Source organism: Sebastes fasciatus, chromosome 10 (genome assembly GCF_043250625.1).
Source record: "Sebastes fasciatus isolate fSebFas1 chromosome 10, fSebFas1.pri, whole genome shotgun sequence".
Classification (NCBI taxonomy): Eukaryota; Metazoa; Chordata; class Actinopteri; order Perciformes; family Sebastidae; genus Sebastes; species Sebastes fasciatus.
Genome location: NC_133804.1, coordinates 612641 through 630533, shown reverse-complemented (window position 1 = coordinate 630533; position 17893 = coordinate 612641). Strand labels below are relative to the sequence as shown.

Sequence of the window (17893 nt, the reverse complement as noted above, 5' to 3'; positions counted from 1 at the left end):
GAAAAGAAATGCACATCTCATACCTCCCAGCATCATCTGGCGAAACACTCTTCACATACAGTGTCCCATTGGGGAAGACAAACAGCCTGCGTCCAAGAAACTGTGATGGCTTAACATGGACACCTGCTGGGAGCATCCATTTCAGAGTGGGCACTGGTTCGCCCTTCACAGAGCAGTGGACATACAGACTCCTGCCTGGTGAAATGGGATTTTATTAGTTTAGATTACGCCTTGTGACATTTCAAACATGTTATTGTTTTTGCTTACCAGCCATATCATGAGGAAAACGTTCTGTGGAAGTTTAGGGGTGTTAAAGTTCTGTACTATACCTGGCTGAATGATCACAGTATCCATTGCTCCTTCACTGATGCTTGGAGGTAGAGCTGCCACATGGAGATGATAAGTGATTGTATCAGCACCTGCTGCATTGCTTGCAATACATTTATAGTCCCCTTTGCTGGAGAAATTGAGAGAATGAATTTGCAGGGTTCCATTTTGAAGCAGAGACATCGGAGAAAGGGGAGTGTGAACAGTCCCGACTTCACGTACAAACGTCCTGTCCGGAAGGATCCAGGAAATTTGGGCAGGTGGTTTTCCCGAGGCGAGGCAGTCAAGTGTCACACTTTTCCCTAAGTACACTTCTATCTCTGTGTACTTGGGCGGCTGGATCTTGGGTGCCTCAGTCTGGACAGCTAAGGTGATGACCATGCGATCTGATCCGAAGCTGTTCTGGGCTGTGCAGAGGTACTGGCCTCTATCCTGAAGCTGGATGTTTTTAATAACAAAAGTTCCATTTTTGAAGACTTCAAAACGGGGACCATGCTTGGTGTTGGCTGCAATGGTGGCACCTGAGATGGGAACAGAAAGGATAAAGAGACAATGAGGAGGGGGAGATTTCAATTCTGAATCATGATTCTGATGACTGATCACGCCACATTTGAAAATTTCTCTGGTGTTCCCCCGTGATAGTATCAAATTGTCACAGCGGCAGGCAGACCTGACCCGTTAGCCAGGGAGATGAACAAGCTAAAAGCAACACAGACTCTGTCAATTTCCCCTGGGATTGTCTCAATTTCCTTACCTTGCAGCGAGATTCTCGCGATGTCAAAAGATCACGCAATAATTATGGGATCACATATCACATGAAAATCCATCTTGTCAGGCTTCAAGACAAGTAATGCGTTTGTGTCCGGCAAGCAAGACCTTGGACCAATTGGTGACCTGTGAGGAGCTATAGGAGTGGCTTAGTTGTGTGAGACGACACGGAGAGGGTCGTATCTAGAAGGTAACTCACAAGTTGCGAAACTCTCGCAAGATGTTTATGATTAGGTATTCACCTTGAATGATTAAGGTTAGGATAGGTCATTCGGCAGCGAGTCTCGCAAGATTTTTTCTCAAGTTTTCGCAATTTGTGGGCTACCTTCTAGACACAAGGCGACTGTTTGTTCTAAACAACAAGGGCAGCTCCTGAAAAGGTTAGCGTAGATGCTGCAATAGCATCTACGCTAACCAGTTATATCAGAACTGGAGAGTATTTCTTTATTGAAAGAAGAACAAAGAACCTTTTCATGATGGAAAAAAATGTTTTTGCTCTTCTCCCGACTGGCTTCAGCAAGAGTTTGATGGACAAATGGTTCATCCAATCACCTGCCAATTACTTTTTTCCAAATAGTTTCCAATGAGGGCTTCTCAGATGGTTCTGTGTAACAAACCATCTGGTGGGTCAGGTTTCATCATTTTCCTGCATTCTGTAATTTGCTTTTGACATTATTCCATACCTGTCTTTTCTCTTTTTATCTCACTCCCTTACCTGTGGAGACTTTGGTCCATGCAATGTTGGGTTCCGGATTCCCTGTTGCTTTGCAGGGCATGAACACTTCACTCTCCGCCAGTACTGACACACTAACTGTGGTTACTGTGGTAATATGGGGCTTCAGCCCATCACTTCCAGCTCCCAACACCCATGGGAAAGGAGGTACAGCCGTTGGCCGCCGAGAGCTGATTCGTCCTGCTACAAAGACACATTTAAACACCAAAATTTATATCATTATCACTGATTAAAATATATAAAAAAATACTGCTCATTTCCATTATAAATACATTGCCTATATCTTTTCAATAGTGCATCTACCTCCAACAGGCCACCGACCTCCATACAGTACTCCAAGGGTGATGGGGTGGTAAGGACGAGGGGTTGGAATGAAACCAGAGAACGATGATGATGAAGATTTAGCATGGTTCAGAGGTTGCAGGTTGTAAGTGTATGAAGCAGTTGGTGCTGGTGGTGTGGGGGTATAGGGTCTATGTGGAGATGGAGGGTTGGGTTTAGGTGTGATGGGGGATGGAGGATTGTAGTAGCTAGTGTGAGGTTTGGGTGTCACTATCCTCCCTAACTGAGCGATTCGATCAAACTGCGCCTGGAAAAAACAAAATCAAAATAATCAATTATTAAAGTCAAATGTTGCTCTCTCACTTTGTGCTTCAAAGCACATTATGAACATTCAGATACACAATTGGATTGATCACATTCTGCACACGCGTCATCATACCTGTCTGTATCTGTTCCTCAGCCTTGATAGAAACAGTTGGTCTCTGGTTTGGGTCCTTCCATCCACATGATGATTTTGATGATGGTGATGAGGCTGTGACAGATGGGGATTAGAGAGCACAACTCTGGAGTTTCCTGTTGTTCCAGAAACTGTGGGTGTGGGCTTCACTGTTTCAGCTGTGATCTCTGGTCGGTTGGTGACAACCGGGCCTTGAGCCCAGGGGTGGGGGAGAGGCCAGGGTCTATGAGTGGGCACAGGGTGTGACCCAGGACCTAGGAACACACATTTGATCAAATATATAGTCATGCATTCCAGCCAGGATTACAGTGACATAACAGAACACCAAGCCAACATAATATTTACTTTGAGTATATTAGCTAGCAGAGGTGGGACCAAGTCATTGTTTTGCAAGTCACAAGTAAGTCTCAAGTCTTTGTATTCAAGTCCCAAGTCTAGTCCCAAGAAAGACAAGTCCCGAGTTAAGGGTTAAGTCCCAAGTCAAGACTGATAAGTCCCAAGTCAAGTCCCAAGTCCTAAACTTTGATTTTCGAGTCCTAAACAAGTTAAAATGCACTCTTCACCAAATGTAATGCCATTTCAACAACAGAGTAGCTGGTGCCAACTGGCGCTCATTAATGTAACGTTAGTTCTTCATGGGTTTTCTCCTGCAACTTGACTGGATTCTTTCAGATTGGTTCAGAGAAAGTGGATCTGGGGAATTAAGTGTAAGATCATCAAATGCAAGTCCCAATAATATTCACAGAGTCCAGATTTCAACAAAAAAACACCACTTTTCATGGATTCAGCAATAAATAATAAGAGATAGAAATGAATTTAGTTCAGTTACTTACCCCAGAAGTAAATCCTCTTTCCAAACAAATCAATAAAGGATCTCTCAAAAAGTAAACAAACCCAACATCTCTAACGCTGTCATGCCGGGCAGTTTATCATTTCCATGCACACTCTTTTTGTATAACATACTTTTTTAATCTGCGGGCATGGGGGAAGGTATCCAGTATTTTCAAGTCAAAATTCTCAAGTCCAAGTGAAGTCATGAGTCATTGGTGTTAAAGTCCAAGTCAACTTGCAAGTCTTTTTTTATTTTGTCGAGTCAAGTCTCAAATCATCAAATTCGTGACTCAAGTCTGACTCAAGTCCAAGCCATGTGACCCGAGTCCACACTTCTGTTAGCTAGTCAAGTCATTATAATCATCTTGTTTATCATTCTTTATCTCTTACACTTTTTATCAATCACATTTGGTCAGCAGCTTTATTTACCTTGCCTTGGATGAGGAAATGAGCTTTGACCTGGCCAGGAAGGGTAGAAGGGGTAGTAATGATGATGTTGTGAAGGCCAATGGGACGTCGGTGGGACTCTGGGCGGCTGGGAATGCCTGCCTGGATTCATTTCCCCTTGTCTTCCTGTATTTCTGTCTTGGTTTGTGTGTGTCGTCCTAGAAGTAGTAGTTTGCCCTTCTCCCTGTTTGTTCTGATGGAGCCAGGGGTGAACCGGCTCCATTATTGGGAAACTGTCGATCTCAAGCTTCACTTTTGGCTTGTTTACGTCTTTATCCTCTTTCTGTGTGACTTCTTCTCTTGTTCTGTCTCTTGTTGAATGTGAGGTAATGACCTTGGTAGATGAAGATCTTGCTTGGGTTGGTGTATTTTGTTCTGGTGAAGGTTGAGTGTTAGGTTGTGGTTTATTTTGTGTGGTTAACCGGATACTATCCCGCGTATTGTGGCTCTGTGTAACCCACTCTTTTTCAGATTTTTCTGTGTCTTTCACACTGCCATCTGTGTCTGTTTTGTGTTTTTCTTGCCCTTCCATTGCTGTTATTACCTCCCTCTCACCCTCTTCTGTAAGATCTTTACTGTCTCTGTCCTTTTCTTTAGTTTGTGTTCTGATCTCGACCCTCTGTGTCTCAGATACCCTTAGCTTTACAGTGTCATCCTCTTTCTCTTCAACAGTCCTTTCATTTGGATGAGGGGTACTAACGAGCTTTGGAGTGACAATCGTCTTTGGATTAGGTGGAGAGCTACCTACTTCTTTTTCTCTAACTGATAGTAATGTGGTAAGGTCAAGATCATCTTCCTTGGCATCCAAACTACCACTATCCTTGTAATTATATTCTTCAAAGTATTCACCTTCATCTTCCTCTGTCTGATACTCAGCAGATAAAGATTCATCGTTTTCCACTGTGGTTGGAACAGTTGTTGTAGTAGTAATAGTAGTAGTAGTAGTAGTAGTAGTAGTAGTGGTAGTTGTAGTTGTGATCGTCGTTGTTGTTGGTGTAGTGGTTGTTGTTGGGGGAACAGTTGTTTGGGGCTTGTTTGCTGAATGGTGAGGACGGACTCTTCTCATTGGGGGTTTTCTACGTCTATAAGGCGGCCTTCTCCTGTTTGACTGACCAGGAATAAGGTTGTTGTTCCTTCTCCCCTCTCCAGAGTGCTTATTTTCTGACTGATCGACTGGCTGAGGAGATCCAACAGCAGGGGGGTCTGTGACAGCTCCTGCTTTTTCTGCGATCCCACTAACACGATGTGCGGTTGGTTCTGTACTTCTGGAAGGCGGAGGTTGTAAAACCTCTGGCAGACTTTGCAATGTTTCAGAGTTATATCTTTTCTTCTCTGTAGAATAGGCTTCAGTCTTAGCTTTTCTGCTGATGGGCAAATTTGTTGTCTCTATCCTAATATCAGGAGGGGTAGCAGCAGGGGGTAAGTTGTTAGCAGTAGTAGCAGTTGTCGGAGCATGTTTGAATGTAGCAGTAGTAGCAGTTGTCGTAGTAGGTTTGGACGTACTTGATTGGACAGTTTCAATGCTGGGCTCTGGTAATGACTGTTTTGTGGGCAGAGCAACACTTGGTTTAGCATTAGCTTTAGCCAGTATCTCTGCCCAACGACTTGGATCTAATTCCTTAACAGATTTATTGGGTTTTCTCTTAGAATCTTTAATTCTTATCCTTTTTGAAAACTCATTAGGATTCCTTTGCTGTGTTGCTACCTTCCTGGGGAACTGCGTAGAAAAAGGACGTATAATTTCCTGGTAATCTCCCCCTGAACCCTCTCCTTCCTCCACGTCAACTGGCAAGATCTGCTGCTCTTCCGCAGTCTGTACTTTGGCCCTATCAGAGGCCTTTTCTCCTGTTACTTCCACCAGGTGTGATAGCATGTCAACTCCATACAGATTTGAGGCCAAGCAGTTGTATTCCCCTGCATCTTCCTGTGTCAACCTCCTTACAACCAAAGTCCCATTTTCCATCACTTCTGTCCGTCTTGTCTGTTGCGTGGGTAGAAGAATTTGGTTTTTGGGTAAGTACCACATAGTTTGACTGGGCTGGACTGAGGTCACCTCACAAGGTAGGGAAAAAGACTGTCCTTTTTCAACTACAATTTTCTGACCATTGAAAGCGGTGGGGCTGAGTGAGAGTTCTTTGATGGTGAGCCTCAGAGGCATCAAGTCCACACCGGCTTTGGTTCTGACCATGCAGTGGTAAAGGCCCGAGTCAAACAGTGTGGCATTTAAAATCACAAGTTCTTCTCTTTCAGAAATTTCAATTTTATCAGTTGCATCTTCCACAATGGACAAATCTGGAAGCATCCACTCTACTTTAACCTCAGGATCTGAAGTGACAACGTTGCACTCCAAGTTAACTTTTGAACCCTCAAGAGCGGTCTGAACCCGCCGTGCTGTCCCTCTACGAATTAGAGCCCAGGGCGTGGCAAGGACATTGTCCTCTGCCGGCCCTCTATGGCTGTTGATATGCTTGGTTATTACAGTAGTGAAATCCATCACCAGTTTCTTGGTTGTTGTCTGCTGTCTGTTGAGCCTCAAAGTGACTCTGGGTTGAAGCAGCCAAGAGGGCTCTGCTACCAAATACCCTTTTAATTCTGTGAAATATGGGGAATTTTCATTTACGACTTGGACATATTGATAGGTTACTCTGCTTGCATTTCCTCTCTGCTGACCTCTCTCCAAGATAGCAGGGCTTTCATAGTAATATGCGACCAATTGCCATAGGTTTTGCAATTTCTCCCGATCAATTTCACACTCAAGGACAGTCCCCAGTGACACATTGACAGACAACCCCCCAGTTGAATGTGGATTTGCTGTCCAAGTCATGGGTGAACTGTCTCCAGGATGTCGCATATCACATGCGACGTGAGCACTGTTTCCATGGCTGTCAGAGAGAACGATGGTCAGATGGCCTAAAGGCTTCTCAAAGTCACGGGTGTACGGGAGGTCGGGTTCTGCTTCAGATTCAGCCCACACAGGATTATCCCACTTTTTGAGGGCTGAGCGAAGAGCTGGTCGTTCACAGGTAAGCTTGTCGGGAGTCAGTCCTAGCAAAAGGGTCTCATTCAGGGGTTGAGGAGAGGAGCACTGAGGGCAAGTTTCACTGGAGCCACGTTCCTTCTTACACTTTATTACTCCTGGTAGAGGGGGAGAGAGGAAGAGATAAAAAGGCAGGACGATAAGGGATAATGGAAACAATCAGAGGAATTGGAGGGAAAGACAAAGGAGGAGTTTGAAAAAATGCAAATACAATTTGATCTCTTCATGAGTTTGAGTTCAGTAAAGGTTCATGCATCCACTAATAAAGTTCTGGCAGTCACAAACCCCTATTTTCAGATGAAGAAGGCCATAAACACATGACATATAACATGATATATTATCAACTCTTCTGTTGATACAAACAGCTAGCATATGGGACTGGTTAAAGATGATTTGCGAAAACGTAACAAAGACAAATGAGACAAAGCACATGTGTCATGAAAAATATTGAATGCGAAAGAGGGATAAAGGAAAAGGAACGATGTAATCAATTTTCTAGACTGCATATTGATCAAATACAGGCAATGTATTGAGAGTAGCTGTCCTACATATGTCGTGCAGAAGCTGGATGGCAGATATGCAACATTTTCGGCCAACACTATGCTCTGCTTCTGGTTAAAAACACACGTCTGAAGCCCAGAGACATTATTCTTTGTATGCATATAATCATAATATAGAAATAGGTTACAAGTTAATATGTTGTCTTTCTTGCCCTTAGATGATTGATTTACAGTAGTGTTCATGCAGGAGCCAATCAAGTCAAGTTGCTCAGTGTCTTGATCTACATCTACATTTCTATTGTGACAGATATTGTTCCTTAAAGTGGCTATAATCTATATTCTTATCAAACAGCATGAGAAAAACAATGTGAAAATGTGAAAAGGGTTGCATGTAGTGATGAACCTACAGAGAATTATCACCTGTATCAGCAGCTCCCCCTTAGCTTTACCAAGTTTTATAGTGAGTTTCAGCTCATTGTTTAGCTGTATAACTCACAAATGTACTGTTTCCGTTCACTCTCACCGCTCTAATAAAGTTGTTTTGAGCTGCAGCAGGCAGCTGATTTTAGTGAAAAAGCTCACTGGCCATTACCTGCTCACCACCAAACAGCAGACAGATACAGGTAATGACTAGCTGGTGAACACAGTGGAGTGTTTAGTAGCTAAAAAGTCAGACATTTCCCTTAGGAGTTGTTGGAAACCAAAAACAGAGTTAAAAGAGAGTGAATATTGAACTCATATTTGCCAGGTGGTCAGAAACATGACTCCAAATAAATGACAATGTTACTCCGTAAGTGCTGGATGTGTAAATCAGTAACTGTTTGCTTTCAATCTTGTGTTCACAACTTATTTCCACTGCCCCCAAGTAGACAAAAAAATCTGTAATTGCAGGTGTAAAGCTGCACTAAACCATCATATCATTTTTTTATGACGCTTACTTTTATATGAAATGTGAAGGGGGTTGCAAATACAGTAGTGATGAAACCAGAGAATTATCACCCGACTCTTCAGTTCCCCGCTGTGCTACGGAGTGTTTTAGCTATACTATTAGCTCATTGTTTTGGTTTAAAGGGCCTGACATTTTCTGTTTTAGTCCACTCTCAGTGCTCTAATAAAGTTGTTTTCCCTTGATAAACCTACTTGCCCAGCACCAAACGACATACATACTAAAATAGCAACTGGCTGGTGAACAAAGTGGAGCATTTTATAGCTAAAGTAGCTACCGAGATATTTTACTCAGGAGTTGGTGGAGACTAAAACTGAGCTAAAAGGAAAATCAATATCTGGTCGACACAAACACAAGCCTAAATTACTTTAATAAGTGATAATATGTCAATGTTGTGTTTTCAGCTTGTTTGTACTTTCCCCAGGTGGCCAAAAATATGATTAATGCAGCGCTAAATATTTTCACTGTCCCTCTACGAACATTAACATAGTTGCTAAGTCGTTTGTCACCAGGTATAGACAAAACTTTTTGGCACCACAAAAGTGAAGAAGTAAGGAATTGTGTTCTATAGTGTGAGAAAATAAGATTGGAGTATTCATTCATGCACCCTTACCTTCATGTGTGGAGCTCCATTCTATTAACCAGTGCAGTTGACAGTCACAGGTCCAGGGATTACCATGTAGAGAGAGGATCTCAAGCCTGGGAGCTGTCTTCAGTGCTGCTGCAGGGAGCTGCTCCAACAGATTGTCTGACAGGTGTAAGTGTCTGAAACAAAAACATTATATAATTTCCTGCACTTATTTATCTGCAGAGTGGCAGGGGGATGATGCCTATCATTTCATGCAATGTGCAGAAGGCAGGGAAACAAACATACTGTAGTATCCATAAGGTATGAGGTACAGGTATAGCAACTTTATACCTATAAGCAATCTGGGCATATACAGTAAGTATCTTTTAACTGGAGGGAAGATGCAAACTACATTAATTCAATTTTGATGACATTCCTGAAAGCAGGGACACCTCTGCAAGTCTAACTGGTTTCAAATTAAAATAATCTTTGCATTCTTGCCAAGATATATTTACTTACTATTAAACTAATATAAATAGTTTGCTATACAATTTCACTAAACACTTCAATTTCAATACAAATTAAATTTTCCAAAAAATAAGCGAAATATCCACTGTCTTTATTCCTTACTTGAGTCCAGAGGTCCAAAAGCTTCCTAGTAGTGACACCGTTATGAAGGTATGAGGGTGGATCTCTTTGAGAAGGTTCCCCTCCAGCTGTAGGAGTTTTAGGGAGGTCAGGCCAGAGAAGGAGTATGGCTCGATAAAGTCGATGAGGTTGTGGTCCAGATGAAGACGGATTAAGCCAACAAGGCCCTCAAACAAAGCCGGGTTCAAAGATATTAGCTTGTTGTAACTCAACTTCAAGATCTGTAAAAAAAGACTTAGTGTTATACTGACATTTATTGAACATTAAAACTATTAAGCAATTAGCAAATTAGAGGTTTTATAATTGGAGACTGGGGACAGAAGGAATCTAGCGTAAGTCCATATTTAGCAGCCTTCTAGCTCTGGTTACGTTAACCAACTCCTGACAAAAAATATTGTCATCTTAGGTAGTGTACACCTGGCTTGTCTAAGCTTGTTTGCTGGAAATGGCTGCCCCAGGAAACAATAAGTCCAATAAGTTATGGGACTTAATTCTCAATGATGAACTAACCCTAACCTTAACTTAAACCTAACCATACCCTAACCTTAAACCAAGTCTTCATCTTAAAATGTAATGATTTACGTTATGGGAACATGCATTTTGTCCCCAAAAGGAAGACGAGTCCCCACAATGACTGTGTAAACAGATTTATGTCCCCACAACATGAGTAATACACACCCCCATACATACACACAACCACAAAATCTACCTGTAGTGATCTCAGGCTGTAAAACGCCCCAGGGTGGATTGTGCTAATGTCGTTGCCATGCAACATGAGCATTTCCAGTTGCAGTAGTGACCTGAATTCTGACCCCTCCACCTCCGTCACGCTGTTATAACTGTGAGAGAGAGAGAAGAAACAGGACCAGTTACTGGGATGAAAGAGTAACAGTGGGTCATAAGGGGGGTCAGAGGGATAGGAAATTATTAGTTATCAGTCAGTGCTTGCATGTGTGTCTGGGTAAGGTGACCTTTCAAATAAAGGGGGGAAAGATAACTGGACAGAATGGATGGAAAGAAGAAAAGATTGATCACTGCGAGACCTTAGTCACCCTTTGAACCACAGTTAATAATAATAATAATAATAATATATTGGATTTATATAGCACTTTATAGTAATCTCAAAGACGCTTTAACATAGTCGGGGGGAAAACGGTGTGAGACAGACAGACAGGAGACGAACGACAAAAAGCGACATACACAGGCACAATCACATACATACACATGGACTGATGGGTAGGGGGAAGGAGGGGGCTACGGGTAAGCAGATGAGAAAAGATGTGTTTTGAGGCGGGACTGGAATGTGGTGATGGAATCGGAGTCTCTGATGAGATTGGGGAGTGAGTTCCAGAGCTTGGGAGCTGCCCTGGAGAATGCTCTGTCCCCAAAGCTGCGGAGTTTGGACGTGGGGGTGGAGAGTAAACCAGCCGAGGTGGATCTGAGGGACCGTTGAGGTTGGTAGGGGAAGAGGAGTTCAGAGAGATAGGGGGGTGCAAGTTGGTGGAGGGCTTTGTAGGTGAGGGTCAGGATTTTGTAGGAGATCCGGTGGGAGACGGGGAGCCAGTGAAGGTCTTTCAGGACTGGGGTGATATGATGCCATGATTTGGTGTGGGTGAGGAGTCGGGCAGCTGCATTCTGGACCAGTTGTAATTTATTTATGGAGGTGTTGCTGATGCCATAGAGGAGTGAGTTGCAATAGTCAAGACGGGAGGAGATGAAGGCGTGGATGAGTTTCTCTGCTGTAGGGGGTGTGAGGGACGGACGGATTTTTGCGATATTGCGAAGGTGGAAGAAGGATATTTTGACCAGTTGGCGGATGTGGGGCTCAAGGGAAAGGGTGGAGTCGAAGATCACGCCAAGGTTACGTGCCTGGGGGGAGGGGGAAACAGAAGTGCCATCGATGTTGAGTGTGAGGTTGTTGGTTTTGGTGAGGGTGGATTTGGAACCGATGAGGAGGAGTTGTGTTTTGTCGCTGTTGAGTTTTAGAAAGTTCTGTTGCATCCAGGCTTTAATTGCAGAGAGGCAGGAGTTGATGTGGGAGAGCGGTGGGTTGTGAGGGGTGTTGGTGCTGAGGTAGATCTGAGTGTCGTCAGCATAGCAGTGGAAGTCCAGGTTGAAGTGGCGTAGGATCTGACCGAGGAGGAATAAGTAGATTATGAACAGGAGTGGACCGAGTACAGAGCCTTGGGGGACACCTTGTGTGACTGTGGATGTGGCAGAGGAGTTGTTGTGAAGGGAGATGAAGTGAGATCTGTTGGTGAGGTATGACTGGAGCCAGCTGAGTGCAGTACCTTCGATACCGATGTCTTGGAGTCTGGTGAGAAGAATGTTGTGACTCACGGTATCGAAAGCTGCACTCAGGTCCAGGAGGATGAGGATGTTGAGGGCTCCGGTGTCAGCAGAGGTGAGGAGGTTATTGAGGACTTGGAGGAGTGCAGTTTCTGTGCTGTGGAGGGGGCGAAAGCCAGATTGGAGGGGTTCAAGCAGGTTGTTGGAATGCAGGTGGGATTGGAGCTGGGTGGAGACGAGGCGTTCGAGGGTTTTGGAGAGGAAGGGGAGGTTGGAGATAGGGCGGTAGTGATTGAGACAGGAGGGGTCCAGACCAGGTTTCTTGAGTGTGGGGGTGACAGCAGCAGTTTTGAAGGCTGAGGGGACAGTTCCATGGGACAGTGAGGAGTTGAAGAGGTCGGTGAGGTAGGGGCATAGGACAGGGAGGCAGGACTTCAGCAGGGGGGTGGGGAGGGGGTCCAGGGAGCAGGTGGTGGGTTTGGATGTGCTGATGAGTTTGGCAATGGTTGCTGAGTCAACAGGGTCGAACCGGGAGAGGCGGTGCTGGGGGGGAGGAGTCAGGGGGTCCAGAGGGATGGAGAGAAAAGGGGTCGGTGTGGTTGCTGCTGGGTCAGACACGGGGAGCAGTGAGTTGTTGATGGTGGTGATTTTGTCGCTGAAGAACTGAAGGAATGAGTTACATAGATCGGGTGAGGGGTCAGAGAGGGTGTTGGCACGAGGCTTGAGGAGAGTGTTGACAGTGGAGAAGAGGGTTCGGGGGTTACGGGTGGGGTCATTGATGATGGTGGAGAAGTAGTCAGATTTGGCAGCAGTGATGGCGTCTTTGTAGGTGATGAGGTGAGATTTGTAGGCTTCGAGGTGAACAGTGAGTGATGATTTTCTCCAGAGGCGTTCAAGTTGGCGGCCGGTCTGTTTGAGTTTTCTGAGGTGGGGTGTGAACCAGGGGGAGGAGGTGTTGAATGAAACAGTTTTGGTTCTCAGGGGGGCCAGTGAGTTGAGGGAGGCAGACAGGGTGGCGTTGAGGTGGTTGGTGAGATCATCGGGCGAGGTGGGGGGTGGGTCCAGGTGGAGGGCAGCAGATAGCAGGTCGGAGAGATGGAGGGGATCAATGGACTTGATGTTGCGGAATGAGATGACTCTGGGGAGTTTCAGACGGGGTGATGGGGAAGGGATTGTGAATTGGATGAGTTTGTGATCAGATAGGGGAAAGGGGGATGGTTGGATGTTCAGAACCGGGACGTTGGCAGAGCAGACGAGATCCAGAATATGGCCTTTATTGTGTGTGGGGAAGGTGATGTGCTGGGTGAGGTTGAAGTTGTCCAGTAGAGTGGAGAAATCAGAGGCAAGTTTACAGGTGGGGGAGTCCATGTGGATGTTGAAGTCGCCCAGTAGCAGTAGGGGTAAGGGGAGGGATGATGCTAGGATGAGGAGTTCAGACAGATCGGAGAGGAAGGATGAATTTGGTTTAGGTGGGCGGTAAATGAGAATGACTGTGTTGGAGGAGGTTTTGAAGGCGAGGGATTCGAATGATGTGACTGTAGGGAAAGTGAGTTCGGTGGTCCTGAGGTTCCCACGATACAGATGGGTACAGATGATGAGGAGAACAGCCAGATGATTATTGTAATTCCAGTGGTGGAGTGTCCGAGAGGAGTTGAGGGGGACAGAGAAACATGCAGGGCAGCTCCGCTAGCGAGTTAGCAGCTAACTGGCGAGGAGAGTGCAGCGAACGGGAGCAGAGGGAAAACAAAAAACAAAAAACAAAAGACGGAGAACAAGAGTGGGAACGAGACGGAACACAACAAAACTCAGGAGAACAGTGAAGAAACAGCAACAAAACGAGAGGAAAGACAGCTGAGACGCCAGCAGTGCTCACCCACCGGCACAAACAAAAACAAACACACGTGTACGGAGGCAGCGAAGGGACAAACAGTGCGAGTACGACTGAAGCTGGTAAGAGATTTTTTTTTTTAATAAAACTAGTTTCACAAAATCCACACAATTTGTGTGTGGACATGCCCCTGCAAAACGATCAGACACCGACACAACGAGTCACACATAGAGGACACACGTACTGCACTGCAGTTAATGTATTTCATCATTTGTCAGAGGAAACACACTCACAGATCAAGAATTACCACCATACATCCACTTCACAACCTTCACAGTAAACACTGGCCCAGCATGCGTTTAGAAATTCAGCATTTTTTAAATTAGTTTTCCTCTCTTGTAAACAACATCAATGCAACACTTTAAAGCAGCAGGGCTCTATGTGCATAGGGCCCCGGCACATATTTATATCAGCAACCAAAATACAAAGAACTATTGAAAAAACCTTCCTTGGAGTCTTCAGGTTTCAGCACATTACAGCAGACATTCTGTCAAAGAGTCAAACTGATTGCCAAGTACAGTATAGAACAGTAGATGACAGAGCCAAAGATATTATTCATCAAACGAACGCAACAGAGCACGCTGTTTTGGCAGAGGCCAACAGCATTGACAGAATTCAGCGTATGAGAGTCAGCCAGGCTTTCCAATAACAGGAATCAGCAGAGCACATTGTCTAACAGAGTCTACTATCCTGTAGTAAATTCCTATACTGTAAAACACTACATTCCCTGGATGCAGTTATTCTGCCCAATTGAACACATATGGGAGATTCTGCGTTTTTCCAACTGCCATCAATAAAACAGCCAGCTCACGATATATCATCTAGTGGTCACTTTCATGTCTTTCAGTACCAAATTTCTCCATTGGGAACTGAACCTTTAACCCTGGCAGTATGATTTGCTCTTATACAAGGATTCCAAGCATTCGTAGAATACATTTCCCGGCACACTGAAGCTGGTCTAATACTCGACGGTAGTGTCATTAAAGACACTTTTGATTATTTCTTCTTTTTGTTTGGTGTTGTCAGGCTACTTTCGGACAATCTCTCCTCGAAGGCATTCATGGTGGTGCACTTGATTGTACATGCAACAAGACTCGATCAAAACCGAGTACATGGCTGGACCGTGTATGGTCAGTCAGTGAATTTGTGGCTTAATTGTTATACAAATAGTCAGTATCTATAATGTTAAATCCAGCGGTAGTCCACCAGGTCCGGCGAAGACACTAGGGGACGCGCTGCTCCACTCAATTGGCCGTTCAAGCGGTAACGTAGCCTATCGTGGAATGCACCTGATTGGTCCCTGGCTTTCTGCTTGCCTTTTCAAACAGGAAACAACATGACGTCCTGCTGGTAAACTTTCTTTTCCATCTAAACAATCCACCAAAATGTACTTTTTAAAACATTTGAAGCGGGAAATCTGCTGTGCCACTACTGAATCTTGTTTCATTTAGAAATAGATTGCCTAGTTTGACAGCTTGGTCCAAGTTTCATGAGGTCGCGCTGGACAAGCTCATTTGCATAAAGGACTTTTCATTTTGAAAGAGCAGCGGTCAATGAGGAAACTCCAACACTCGGCCGACCAATCCTGTAACTTCATCACTCTGTCACTCACTCAGTCAGTCACTCAGTGACAGACGTTTGGGTTTGTAGGGCTGGCCCTCTGCGGTCCAGCCAAAAAGTGTCAGAAGTTGGACGAAGAATAAGTAAAGACAGCTTCATCAGCCTACTTTCTTACCTCTGCACCACCCCCAAGTCAGATGTGGTTAAAGGTGTGGGGGGGTTCAGATGCCGTTAGACGAGCATGCCAAGCACTTAGTTTGAAGCGTACAGAGGCTCTAAAAGTTTACAACTGTACCTTCACTTTATTGTTCTCAGTTCAGTTTCCCTTGTTGTACTTTTGAAAATTGTAAGTTGACCCAATTATAAGTGAACCAGACCTCGCAACCAAATACAGTATTACATGCACACCCAATGCAACAGGACTTGTGATTAGAGATCCCTGGAGGAACTTCATTTGATTTCAGCTTTAATCATCGCAGATGTGCTATTTTCCATAATTCATCATTACTGTATCATGACAGAGCACATGGATCCTAAGCCCCAGCGCTATGCCAGGTGCTTAGATGGTCCATACCATCCTCCACGGCCCGCCATTCACCGAACAATCAGCTCTTCCTTTGAAAGAGGAGGGATGCCTGCATTTTTTGGAGCAATTTCCTTTTGAACTCATACAGCATTGCTCCAAACTAAAGGAAAACAGGCCTGGAGTGCAAATAAAACACTCAAACATGCCTGGTGTGAACATACTGTATACCAACAGTTTGGAAATACAGACTGGTCTGCACACCACTTAGCAGGGTGGTCTACTGTTTAGAAATTTAGAGGAGCCTGTTAGCTCCCTAAAGGCTTGGTAACCCTCCAAATGTCTGCTCTGCTGAAGTGTCCTTTTGAAATTCCCTTTATTCCCAATATAACAGACCCTGCCTTCTACCCCACACAAAGAACAACCATCGGGAATCAATATGGAATCAGAATAGAGTATCCAAATGTGCAACATCAAACAATCTACTAGCTTAAGTGCTAAGCTTCACCCCCTTTGTCAGTGGTGCTATGCCTGACAAGTTGTCTGTTTTCACATGGCACAAATGCTGTTGACAGTGACTCAAACTATTTAATCATTTTTTAAACAATGGGTCCTTTAGTTCAGAAAAAGATAGACAAATGCAGCCGTCTCAGTTCTAACTGCTGTTTGCTGTTTGAAATGACAACTGCATCTTTGACTGACTCGTTTAAAAATAATTGTTTGTATTAAATGTGAACTTGATGGCTACATACGTATATATGATATTGCCCCAGGCAAAAATGTTATAAAGAAGATAGCCTAAAGAAACATATTTTTCCTTTTCGGGTTCAACTCCCTGCACGGATCAAGTAGCATACAGAGTGTGGTCTGGTAGCTGGACAGGTAGCCGTTTGCCTCCTGGGCACTGCTGTGGTGCCCTTGAGCAAGGCAACGGATTGACCAAAACTGTTCATACATGGTGGGGAAATACATTAAAAGTTTTCTTAAACATAACTCCACAAAATAATGTAGTATGAAACGCTCCTTGGCCTTGAAAAGTAACACTGTGTTAGGTCACTACTGTAGATAGTAGCCTAATCTAGTTGGCAGTACATGTTAATGTTTGTAGCTTACGTTAGAGCCGACAAACACACACTTTAATTCATTCCTTACACTTTTGCTCTTGTGTTTTGTTTTTTGACAGGTTAAGAAAAGACCCCATCTTCCATACTACATTCCTACTACCCTATGCACACTACTTCAAAGTAGAGCAATCCAAAGCTTGACGGGCCTGCTGTAGTTTGGTTAATTTGGTCCGGACCAAGGAAAAAAAAATCATGCATTGTTGCATTTTAGTTCTGGCTCAGGAAATGTGACATAAAGAGAGTCCACGCAAGGTTATATATAAAACCAAAGAATTTATTAAACTAAGGTTAACCTAAATGGAGTGAACAATGGAGTGTGTAGATCAATAATATCATCAAATGAATGTAGTGCATGGATGTGTTGTGTATGTGCTGTGGAGGTGTTGACGGTGCCGAACCAAACAAAGGTAATGTCAGGTGGATGTGTCTGCAGGAAGAGAAGGAGACAGTGAGCTCATGGGGCAGCTTTTATAGCCTGGAAGGCCAAGGTGAGCTCAATCAAAGTGAAGAACCCCCGTCGTCAGCCAACTGCCTGCTGAGGTTGGCCAGGGCAGCCTCCAAGACAGGGGGAGGGGCATCACACCCCCCCTCTTAAGAACAAGGTTCCACCTAGACATCTGGAACACAAAACAACCTAAATACCAGACACCAAGTCAAAGACAAAATATATAAAATGAGAAATGTTTACATTTTTGCTTTACACTATGCTAGGATCCCAACCATGGAAACCTACTCCCATATAAATAGTGACCTAAACCTCCAAACCACCAACCTCCATCTTATCAGATCCAATCCCTCACCCAGCAACCTCGAATGCAGAGGAGCAATTAAAGGATGAGAAACAAGCAGCTAAGATAAGGTGGTGAATTGAGAACACCTGATCTGTCACCTGACTTGGAAATCCTTATGACACAATACAAAACAGTACCCACCTCAAAATGCAGGTTTTTGCAGGAACACAGGAA

At 44.3% G+C, this 17893-nt stretch overlaps 1 protein-coding gene across 1 annotated transcript in view; it reads right to left on the bottom strand.

Annotated features, from left to right (window-relative positions):
- The window catches only part of LOC141774884 (matrix-remodeling-associated protein 5), a 48122-nt gene that overhangs the window by 14433 nt on the left and 15796 nt on the right, over window positions 1-17893 (bottom strand). The window contains exons 4-12 of the mRNA XM_074647686.1: window positions 10254-10383; window positions 9527-9765; window positions 8942-9093; window positions 3828-6980; window positions 2550-2821; window positions 2132-2417; window positions 1811-2011; window positions 330-848; window positions 24-195 (exon numbers count right to left, since the gene is read on the bottom strand). Coding sequence (XP_074503787.1) covers window positions 24-195; window positions 330-848; window positions 1811-2011; window positions 2132-2417; window positions 2550-2821; window positions 3828-6980; window positions 8942-9093; window positions 9527-9765; window positions 10254-10383 — 5124 coding nt within the window. The remainder of the gene's footprint in view (window positions 1-23; window positions 196-329; window positions 849-1810; window positions 2012-2131; window positions 2418-2549; window positions 2822-3827; window positions 6981-8941; window positions 9094-9526; window positions 9766-10253; window positions 10384-17893) is intronic.